General features: G+C 46.5%; 1 protein-coding gene across 9 annotated transcripts in view; it reads right to left on the bottom strand.

Annotated features, from left to right (window-relative positions):
- camta1a (calmodulin binding transcription activator 1a) overlaps positions 1-12,030 on the bottom strand; it is a 333,390-nt gene that overhangs the window by 37,557 nt on the left and 283,803 nt on the right. For 7 of the 9 annotated variants that reach the window (XM_061735492.1, XM_061735493.1, XM_061735494.1 and 4 more), the window contains 3 exons: positions 9,209-9,362; positions 5,102-5,242; positions 1,583-3,903 (listed from right to left, as the gene is read on the bottom strand). In XM_061735492.1, coding sequence (XP_061591476.1) covers positions 1,583-3,903; positions 5,102-5,242; positions 9,209-9,362 — 2,616 coding nt within the window. The remainder of the gene's footprint in view (positions 1-1,582; positions 3,904-5,101; positions 5,243-9,208; positions 9,363-12,030) is intronic. The other 2 variants (XM_061735497.1, XM_061735500.1) reach the window with 1 other exon arrangement.

Raw genomic sequence — 12,030 nt, 5'->3', positions numbered from 1 at the left:
TATCAGCAATTCTAATTGTAACATTTAGGCCTTTTGTACCCTGTTAGCCTGGAGGCTTATACCGTTTAAATGGAAAGACTCCTTCGCCCCTACACACTCACAATGGGTTTTAGAGAGTATGCATCATCTCAATTTAGAGAAGATAAGACATACCCTTCAGGGGTCTACCTAGAAATTCAAGGCTATATGGCAGCCCTTCCTGAATGATATTGAAAACGGAAAATGAGCATAGTGGATTATATTGGAAACCTCTTCTTAGCCTGTTCTCAATTGAATTGATAGTGCAGTTCCTGGACTAGTAGTTTTGTCTATATCATCATTACACTCACTTGCCTTTGCTGTCCCCCATATATACATACGGACTCATGCATATCTGTTTTATACATGTACTATTCATTTATATACGTATTTTGTGTGTATATTCAGTATAACTAATAATAATAATCAAAATAAAATGTGTTTGTTCCAAAAAAAACAGAAGCAAAAACTGAAATGTTACTCATTGGTACCAAGTTCTTCTTTAATAAGTCTCCCAGTTGTAATGTACCCGTTGATAACTATAGTGTCTCTCCTTCCCCTCAGGTTAAGAGTCTGGGTGTCGTCCTCGACGACACACTCTACTTCACTTTCCACATAAACGACTTAACCCGGTTATCATACTTCAGCCGCTTACATCCTTCCCTCACTCCTCACACAGCTGCTCACACACACTGGCCCACAGTCTTATCACTTCTAGGCCACTGCAACTCACTTCTGTTTTGGTTTCCCTCAGAAAGCTCTTCACAAACTCCTACTTGTTTAGAGGTTTGGCAGCACGAATCATCCCCAGAACCCCACCCACCTGTCACATCCCGCCCGTCCTGCAGCAGCTTCAGCTCCCAGTCACATTCCTTATCCAATACAAAACATTGTTGTTCACAACCGTTGTTCCCTGTCCCCTCTGCTTGCCTCACTACCATGGGGGCCAGAGCATTCAGTTGCTCTGCACCCCAAAGAATACTCTCTCTGGGGGGGGGGGGACAGATGTCTGCACAAATGATGTGAGTGGTTATGACTATTGTCCGTACTTTTATCACCATTGCATTTTACTCTCTATTTATTATCACTCATTGTTTTTATCTCTGTAGTCTGTACTTTATTATCTTTATTGTGCATTCTGCTTTTATCTGTACGGTGACCTTGAGTGTCCTGAAAAGGGTCTATAAATAAAAAGTCTTATTATTATGTGGTACTTGGAGAAACATGTTGTAACTAACTGTGAACTGGTCAATAGTTCAGTGGGATGACTGGGTATAAAAATAACATCTTAGAGAGGTAGAGTCAGTTGTTTCAGATGAATGGAAATTCGAAATTCTCTTTGGGAACGTCAGCTAAAACGAAATCCTAATTCATAGATGGGATAGGCTTAAAATCCACAGCTAAATAAAGAACATTGCACATGAAATGCATGGACTTTTATATATCCCCTCTATCTAGTGTTTGTGACCAGCATTTCACTAATCAGTGTTAAAATAAAGGAGAATTAGGAACCTAAAACAACTACAAGACGTAACAAAGACATTTTGTGTTGTGCTTTACTCACCTCAGGATACGACCACTCAGGAGAGTAATCAGTGACCATGAAGAGGCGACCCGTGGCCTGAAGCATCCCCAGAGCCCCCTGGGCGACAGCTGCAGACACCACCTCTGCAACATTCATGTAAGACAAGGAACCTGCTTCTCCCGTGTTGCCTGCTGCTCCAGCCCCTGCACTTAAAGACTGGGGGCTGCAACAAGGTTGAAGGCAGAGCTCCGAGGGGCTGTAGCCAGAGCCTCTGGCGCCGCCGTCTTCCTGGCCTTGCTGCGGGGCTCCGCCAGCTGCGTTCTGACTCTCAGAGCCGTGAGATGTGACCAGCTGGTGGGCATAGAGGGCCCCTCCAGCCGACATGGCGGTTCCACTGCTGTCCACTGAGATGAAGTCGTTAATGAGGTCAGAGAACTGGTTTCCAAAAGATATGTCAAAGTGGTCCAGACTGATCTCCATGCCTGTTCCTCCTGCTCCCCCATTGCTGGCTGCTCCGCCCAGACCTTGGTGGGCTCCGACGGCGTTGTACAGTCCTTGGACTATGCTAGCACCTTGGAGAAGAGGCTGCAGCTGTTGCTGCTGCTGCTGGGAGCGGTTGCTGCCATCGCTGTTGTTGTTTCCATTGTGAAGTGTTACCCCTTCCCCAGCACCTCCTGTGCCCCCTCCACTCCCATCCGAGGCCTGATGCAGGTAGTGCTCGGCTCCACCTCCCTCTCCGTTCCCTGCTCCGCATGCCTGAATGTGATCCCCGGGCTTTAGCAGGTTCTCAGCACCGCTCTCTGTGGCTCCCGTCTGACCTGAACTCACGCTGCCAGGTTGCTCCAGACCGACCACCTCCTCGTGCTCAGTTCCCAGTCCGGGAAAGCCCCCTTGGTACTGCAACAGCTGGAGAGAGCCGGCCTGGCCGGGGCCGTCTCTGGGCGAGCCTCCGTTACAGTTGGCCCTGTGCTGGGTCTGATGAGCCTGGTGGTGGTGATGAAGGTGGCCGTTGCTGCCGGGGGAGTCCGTTTTCACTACTTGTAGTCCCATGTAAGCTCCAGAGTCATGGGAATTGTGCTCCATCAAATGTGTTTTTTGGCCCATGCCTGGTCTCCCCTGTTGAGTCTGGCTGGTTTGAGAAGAATCCTGGAGGAAGAAGCTGGGTGAACGGTTCTGGTGTTGCATGTGGGGACTGGACATAGCTTGAGCATAGCCCACCGTGGTAGCAGTCGAAGCGTAGTCTTGCTTGGCATCGATGGCACTGAAATCCATCTGCTCCAAGGTAGTGCTGGGACTCAGTCCCCCGCCCGATGGGAGCAGCGAGCCTGCTGCCGTGAGACTGAGGCTGCTTTGACCTGAACCAGCACCGGATGATACAGACACTCCGTTGCCACAATTTACCACTCCGCCAACTTGGTAGCCGCTCTCTTTGGCCAGTTGCTGCTCAAAGGACGTGTCTTCTGTCTTGATGTTCTTCACGAGAGCTGAGCTGAAGGTGTAGCCGTTGTCTGATATGGTCGGGGAGCGCTGCAGATTGCCGTTGGTGCTACTGCTGCCGCCAGACGAAGAAGAAGTTGAGGAAGAGTTGCTCTCCGTTTTCATTGCGCTGCCACCGTAGGTCTGGCCCTGTTTGGGGTTGTTCAGGAAGCAGTCGGGGTCAAAGTTCATATTAGTCTCTGGGATTTTAATGCTTCCAGAGTCCAGACTGCTGGTTAGTACCAGTTCCTCGGACACCCCGGCTGTGGACAGCATGGACAGACTGTCTCCTGCTGTGGTGGTCCCAGGTTCCCCTACTCCTCCTCCGGGGAAGGCAAATTTGTGACGATCAGTGGTCACAGACAACACCAAGCCCTGTGATGTGGCATCTGTTCCCATCAAGTGAGCGTTGGGACCCCCAGTTGGAGACATGCTGTACACGGGGTCTCCTGTCACCTCGGACATGAAGACACTCTGGGAGAGTCCGGACATGACTGAAGCCACGTGGCTCATTCCCGTCACCACGGGGCTGTCAGCCATGTCTGGATCGCTGTTGAGGCCGCTGCTGATGGAGACGGGGGAGTTCTGCGTGGTGTCAGGGACCTCCACCTGGTTGGTGGACGACACCTCTGTGCTGTTCTGGTGCAGCAGGACGGGCTTGTGGACTTTGCCATTGCGTTTTTCCCTGGTGCTGCCTGATCCTCCGCCTCCTCCAGAGCCTTTGCCTACGCCATGGCCGCTATGGTCGGTCTTCCCCTCGGACACATCGTTGTTCTGGACCTCGGAGTGTGCACTGCTGTAACCCCCTGAGCGAGGCTCCACCTTAGGTGAGATTATGCGGTGTTTGGCGCTGTTGCATTTGTGGTGTACGCTGCTCCCCGCACCTACATGAAGGCAGAAAGAAGATGCAGATTTGGTTGAATGAGGGGAGTTTAACATATTAAAGGAGCGATAAAGCAAAAATATAAAGCAAAATGGATAAGAATGTTTTGTTTAGTGTTTCTTAAATACAAATGTGTCCTTACCTTCCTGAAATCATACAATGTGTGCAGCAGATGACAATGTTTGCATTGTTCATCATCTTGAAAAACATGAATAGAGCTAAGGGCTATCAAAAAGGAAGAAAAATCCAAGGCACTCTTCTTCAAATATAAAAAGCCTTTATTTAAATTGGCTATTTCATGTGGAAAGATTAAAAAAGTGGGTTACAGCCCACGCGTTTCGGCCACAGCCTTCCTCAGGGTGTAACATTCAATACATTGATTCTCCTTAAATAGGATGATTGAGCTAAGGGCTATGTTCAAAATGTTCTTAAATAAATACGGTTATTCCCATACAAAATGAACCTGGGGTCTCTTATAAAAATGTGCAGTTCTTCATCCTTTTCCCCCGTGAAAGAGGAATCTATACAAAACTGTATAAAGTTCAAAAGTGGGTTAATTATTCAAAATTGATTTGACTCTAAATCACTGAGCAAACTTTGTGTGATTATAGTCAAAGACAAGCAACCAAAAGTTAACAAAAGAAGACAATGACATTTTCCATACAAAAAAGTGCCCAAAAAGTATGATACATTTAGAATTAATATGTATTCTCTTACTATATAAAAAAGTTTTGTATGTATTTGAGGAGTGTGCAAATCAGATGTTTTTAAACATCCAAAAACTGCTGTGCAACATGTCTTCTAAGTGGAAATGTAACTTTTAATTAAAAAAAAAAACCCAAAAACTTAATCACACATAATGTAGTGTATACTTTGTATAGATGTTAAATATGGACACACTTTCATTTTTCATCAAACAAGAAATTAAATAAAAGATTGACTTCCAAACATATTCTGATGAGCTCTTTCCAGGGATCCGGAGATTCTGTGACAGAAAATATCTATTGTAACAAGATTACTTATATTGTTCTCCACATTATTCTTCTGAAAAACAGCTTTTTGAAACAATAGCGGAAATATCTGGATTATTGCCATGATCTATAAGTGTACCTGTTTCATACTGACCCCTCGCCACCCAAACCAGAAATATTTCAGTTCTCCTGTCAGAATAAACTCAGCCCCGCCGCACTAGCCCTTACCCAAGGTACCCGTGCAGAGGCAGTTGTGAGTCCGGGGAGGTGGCTTTGTTTGGTGGCTGTCCAGAATCTGTTGCACTAACTGCTCCACTGAGAAGCCAGAGCTGCTGTTCCCATTGCTGCAAGTCCACTTGATGCCATGAACTGCCGGGAGAAAGGAGGAGACAGAGATGTCAGCCAGCCCAACAGACCACCAGCCACGCCAACCTCCCGCCCCACCCACTGCTCTCCCGCTCTGCCTACCAGTACGCCTCGTCCTGCTCACTGGACATCTGCCTACAGGGCTATCACGGTAAAGCAGAGATGTTCATACTTCTAAAAAAAATGACTGGTCTTTGTCGTGCTTCTGTGTTTCAGTGTTTGTGGCTACTCAACAGCATCCCATGTGTGAGTGCTAATGACGGTGACAGTGAGCTGGACCTCACCCCTCTCTGTCCTTATCCTGACCGGAGACTGCTCAGACAAGAAGAGGCTATCGTCACCAAGTGACTGCAGCTGGATCTGCCGCCTTACCAGGGAAGGATGGGAGGCTTTGCCCTCCTTCCTTTCACTCGCATCTCCTAATACTTATTATTGCTCCACTTGTTGGGCAGCAATCATTTCTGATGAGAATGATATTGCTATAAGGTGGTAGGAGAGACCACTCACTGCTACAATTATCAGGCTCTCTAGAGTGAAAAAAAAGGTAATATTGAATATTTAGCACTTCTTTTGGTTAAATGTGAATAAGATAAATGTGACTCATGAAGAGAACAAGGTTTTAAAAGAATGTAAAAGAAGCACAGAGGATTTGCTTCATGAATGTGTGTTTGCACTTGAGATAAAAGGAGGTAGAACCGTGCGAGAGGCTGAGGGAATCGCAGATAAAAGATAGAGCTAGTTAAAATGAGGCGAGGAAAGAAGTTGGGGGAACCTGATTAGATGACTGTGATGAGGATCTAACTTGAAAGCTTTAAGATCTTTAGGGCAGATTACAGGCTGGTCACCAGCAGATGTCAGCAGAGCTTCTGTGATCAAGCCCAGATCATACGTGCCCCAGACGCCTCACTGTAGACATCATCCAGTCAGATTTATTCAGTATTTAATCCGCATTAAGGGAGCTGAAGAAAAAGGGAAAGTAAATGTGATAGAAAAGTTTCATCAACTGTCTATTTAACAACCCCACAAATAATTGTTTGTGTCTGGAGATCCCATTAAACGGTGCGTCAGTACTATTGACCCCCTGACGGATAAAAGGCAAACAGCACAAATTAGATGACGCCCGTATTACTAATAAAGAGATAACGAGGGCATTGGCGTACTGCAAATGCTACCATACCTTCCCCTTCGTGACAAAGACAGCAAGGTGACATCTTGACAGACAAGTGTCCATTCTGACTCAGAAACACAGCTAAAGTGAGACCCTAATGCCACAACTCACATCCAGCAAGCAGCGCTGTGCCTATTTGTCCAAACAATCTTGTCTCCTCTCTGCCCTAATCCCTCATGCCAGATTGCTACAGCCCTCCTCATCTAGACGAATGTCACCCCTGGAGGCTCTGTGTTGTTGACGTACAGTTACCACCGTGTCTGCCTGTCTGCTCTTCTCACTGAGCCTTATATTCCAAAGCAGACATGACAGAAGCAGCGCCACCGGGTTTAATCCCAGGCACCAGTGGTGGAGGAAACGGACAGCAAACGGGTCATGTGATCGCTCTGATTGCATCCTGTAATGGGCAGTGTTGCACAGCTCTTAATGATGAACACAGCTGATCTGTAGGGCGTACCCCACCTGATTGGCTCTGCACCACTGGGCCCGATATGGGACAGCTGAGTACAATAGTTTACACCAGGCCAGCTCTGTCCGTCTCGCCTTGATCTTTTCTTCTCCGGTTCTATCCGCCAAGCCCGGAGACCAGCCTTCTGTCTGTGCGAGTGTTTGTTAAAGCTGCTCATGCGCTGTCAGCCGGCCAGGGGCATAGCTGTGCAGTGCTACGTGTTTATTGCATTAGACCAAAAGGGTGAATCAAACTGGCTGTCTTGTCTGTGGAACTGTTTCGTGACTGAGTAGTGATGCCCTGCTCCTCGCCCCCGCCCCCCCCCCCCCCCCCCTCTCCAACCCACCCCCGTTTCTTCTTTTCTCCGTCAAACACCACAGGGCGTTAAGGATGACTAGGTCAGATGGGGCTGTTTCAAAGGGCTTACACTTGGACTACTATGTGTGAGCATCTGTGCATGTGAAAATGCTTTAGACGGAGAGCGTGTGTGGGGTTTTTTGATTGTCAGGAGACAGAATAAGCTCAACTCATCCATGAAATCCACATTTTTCCTTTGTTGTTGTTGTACCATTAGAGGTGTTAAATGGTTTGTGCAGCAAAATATCATAAAGAGAATCATAAAAGAGAAGAGGAGGTCAAAAGGGGGGGGACACTGTATTACAAAAGTTGCCAGTGTTGTGTAAAAATAATTATTGAACATGAAAGAATTTGCTGACAAAAATCATCCTATGAAAAGGGTAAGTATATGAGCCTCAACATTACACACACTCCTGAAATCTTGCTTTTAGCATTCAATACTCAAACTGCAAACTTCATTGGTTTTTCATCATCCTGACAAGGTTGGAAAGAAAATTTGTCCAATTAGTTTATCTAGTTCAGCATACGCGATACACATAGATTAAATATATATGTATATAAAAAAATACACAGATTGAATGCAAAAAAGACTGAGATCAGTCTGTTATGGATGAACTGTGTGGTATAATGCAGTGTAGCATGGTGTAAGAGCTAGTGTATCATTTAAGATTAAGTAACACTTGGTTAGTACACCATGACTTTAACGCAACTGTGCGCTCCCTTCATTAGGATTAGAGGTTGTCATCGCAGAGAATCACTAGATGGCAATGTTGCTCCACTGCTGACTTCATGTTGCCGGATTCTCCCAGAGAAAGGGAAAAGAAAACAGGAGAAGAAAGACAGAAAAGCAGAGATAGAAAGCAGAATAGGGACTACTTGCTCTTTATGTAGCCCCCTCATGTAGCCTGGCAGCTAGAAGGCATCTCATACTCACCCTCTTTGTCCCAACAACTGCCAAAGTTAATGACTTCACACATTACTGCAAATGGTGCTTGATTTTTACATTAAGCCACAGATGTAATGAATACAGTAAGGCCTTTGTTGCTCAGTCACTGCCCCGAGCTAAGGCTTTATGTTAAAATGTCCTAAAACTAATGCAGTGATGAGGGGCAACAATATAGCTTAGATGGCTGCGGTGATGGCCTTGACTGCTTATTCAGTATGCAGCCGGCATGTGTGTGTGCTTGGTAAAGCTGCTGACACCTTCCTCTTCACCTGGCCACATCACCAATAATTGGCTATCAGAATATCCGTCACAACTCTGCTGGCCTCTGCCACACACACACACAGACGCGAGCGCACACACACACATACACACACACCCACACCCAAATCACAGCCTTGTGGTTAATGGCATCTTAACAGCTCTCTGAAAGATTTTCAATGCCCCACAAAGTCCCCTTTGGGCTGTTGTCATCATCATCAGACAAAACCCTTGCTTTTTTCCAAAACATTGCCTCAGTCTTCACCCAGATGTATAGATACTCATAAAAACACATAGTGCTTTGGTACATAGTGCTTTTAGACTGAGCAGTGGTACAGGTAATAACAACGGGGAATGATCCATTCAGGATGGAGGGAGGCAGACAGAGCCAGAGAGGGAGTGTAAGGTGATTTCTGTTGAGTCAAATATTCCTCCTCTCGTGCCTCAACACCAATCAATAACCAGCTCGCGGCCTCCACGGTCCAGACAGAGGGGAGCTGCTGTCCTAGTGGCCGGCCTGGTGCCAGGGGGTCAAGGGGAAGAGCTGAACTTTGACCTGGGACTACTAGCACACAGCTCTGGGTAGAGGACACTCATGTAACATCGTAGGAGCGCTGAGCTAAATGTTCCACCCATCTATACATTGACGCTTGTGTTTCACGTGTACAACCCTGTAATGTCTTTTTAGCAGTGAAAAGAAGTCATTTATATCAAAGGCTGCGAGTAAATGCCGAGGCTGGAGTGACAAGAAATGATGAAAGCGTAGTTGTGCAGCAGTTTTCAAATACTTACACATGGGCTTGAGCTGGCCGATCAGCTCCTCCTTGGTCCACTTGGCCCACTCCTTCTTGTCCGTGTTGATGGAGCACAGGATCGGCCCACATGGTTTCCCACAATCCTCGATGGCCGGAACATTCAAATAGTGGACGAGCACGATATCAGGATTCTGTTGGGAGAACAGAGTGCGGTGAAGGTAAGACGAGATGATGAAACGGGTGCCTGTTTCATGGTTTCTTAAGGATATAAAAGGCAAAGAGCTGGAGTTGCACAAAGATGCTGTGGTTCAGATGTGAGTGCTTTTAAGCGGGGGGAGAAAAAAATAAGCTGGCTGTTGTGAAGTAAATGTTGCTGAATTTAAAACACTGCATGGGATCTCTCACACAGACAACAAAGCCCAAAGAAGTAAAGAGGAAACACGCAAGCCTAAACATAGCCAGGCAGCAGAACAAATCTGGGATCAGAAACAAGGCAATAATCTCAGTCATTATGTGACTGTCTCTATCTCTATATCTCTAAATGTGTACGTGATTGGATGTGTGTACTCATTTACTTGTGCACTTGTATGTGCATGTGTGTTAATTACGACGTGTGCTCATGTAACCCACTTATGGCATTTTGTCAAATCCTCCCACACAGAGAGACGATGCCCTCAATTAACTCCGCCAGTATTTACCAAGTCAAAACTCAACTATTTGCTGCTTGCAAATTGTTACAGAATTATCTCCGCAAATTCCCTAAATTGACAGCTTATTAATAATAGGTGGTATTTGAAGGAATGTTGTGCAGGTGTGAATGACATAAATCCACTTCCGTAATCATGGGATGCTTTCATTGCCAAGTACAAGGAAAGCCCCCGGTTTGCGTCAACATCCGGCTGCCACTAAGCCGACGCACAAATACACCAAATAATGGAAAGCAGTCTAAATAAAACTGACCCACGCATTGCCAAATATAAAGACGTATGGAGTACAAATGTTTCGGTTTATTTATGCGAGTGCTGTGAGCGCACTAAAACTACGCCCACGTGCGTGTGCGTGCTGAACCAGACGCAGGAGCGGAACGGGCCGGCTTCGGGTTCGATCCGAGAAAAACAGCGGGACTAGTGGATGACTGCGGTTTGAAGCTTCATCATTGCTAAGTGGTAAATAAATCAAGGTACCCCTGCCGTAGGTTTGTGCTCCCTCTCAATGTGAACCATTAATCTGAGCCTTGGCCCACCCCCCCCCCTCACCTCGGCTCCTCTGTTACATCAGACAGGGGTGTGGCTGAGCAACGCAGATGCACAAACACTCCAGTGAAAACATCCTAAATACATAAACAACCATCCCTGATGTGACCGGGCCGTCGTAGATGGATGGTATGTAAAGCAGTCTCAGGAAGAAGGATGAATCCCCCTCCAACCCCCCTCCACTTCCACCACCAGCCCGAGTCGGACACTACCATACTTTATCTCCCTTGCCTTCCTCGTCTCCTGTCATGGGCACAGGCACTATAGGTGATGACTGCTGCTCTGTTTGGATGGAGATGGTGCAGGCGGTGTGTGTGATGCCCCCCAGATGGCACCACCAGCTGTGTCAATAGCCAAGAGATGCCCTCAATCTTTACTTGGAATGAGAGCGCAGAATGTCGAGAGCGGCGTTCCATTATGAGCCGACACAAATGTGTGCGGGTGTGTGAGTGCAGGTGGGAGTGGGAACGCACGGACGGACACACGGAAACAGATTGGGCAAGGACAAACTCATTATCATATTGTTAACAGACATTTAAAGTTTGTGCACACACACGAGGACACACCGGGGCGAGTTGGAAGCCCATCTCCTGCGTTCCACACCCACACTCCCGGTTGTACTTTTTCCCATGTCAAGCATTCACACACTGATGCGCTCTATGCAGAGAACCTGGCCATGTGGCAGTAACGACGGATCATCCAAATACAAGTCGTTTTTTGTGTCATGCTGGGTTTTTTTGCTGCTGGAAATCTGTTGTAAACAGTCAAGGGAGCCAGAGGCAAAAAAAAACAAAAACGTCTAGAACTTCTGCTCTCCTTCCCCGGTCCTGTTTTACTTCTTTCTCTCCTCTCACTTTTACAACATATTTAACAGTTCTCTACCAACTTAGGCTTACCTCCACTCTGAGAGGAAAACAACACAATGAAAATGTAAAGCGCCACATAAATCTATCAGGATGGTAATTTAATTTAATTTCCTGCTGGCTGCTTTCTTTTTTCCACAGTGTAATACCAGGAGTTGGTTCTCCGAAGAGGAGAGGGAAAAGGCTGAGGGGGAACTTTTTGCCTGGATAGTCTTTTCTAGAGAAAATGAGATCTCATTAACTTATTGATTAATTGTGTAATGTAGTCTTTTGGTTGTTTTTTCTCTCATTTCCCATGTGGGTCTCAGGGCAGCTTTCCAGCCTTATTTCCGCAGTGCTGGAGAAAACTGGAGAGCAGTTGCAGAAACCTGTGGTGGGCAAAGATTTTAGAATCTTATTCAGTAAACAAAACCATCAGGGTATAAAATCCCACATAAATACGAAGGCCCACAGTGTATGCACACTCATGGAGGCTTGTTTTCTTATCAACGTGTGTGCCAACCGTTCACATGTATGACAGAATGAATGATCGCGTCTGCTTGTGTCTAGCCAACATTTAGACGTCGGTGCGTTGTGTTAATGTTTTCTGCGCATCCCTTGAACAGACGGATAGACGTTGAGCTAATTACTATCAGAGTCTTGGGGAGTCAGCCGCGGGGGCGGGAGGCCTGCTGAGTGGGTGGTCTAGCACCTTCCTGTCCCTCCTTTCACCATCTCAGCTCACAAACAAAAAAACACACCAA

Source organism: Cololabis saira, chromosome 12 (assembly GCF_033807715.1).
Source record: "Cololabis saira isolate AMF1-May2022 chromosome 12, fColSai1.1, whole genome shotgun sequence".
NCBI lineage: Eukaryota > Metazoa > Chordata > Actinopteri > Beloniformes > Belonidae > Cololabis > Cololabis saira.
The sequence above is the reverse complement of the archived record's forward strand: the minus strand, read 5'-3'. Positions and strand labels throughout refer to the sequence as shown.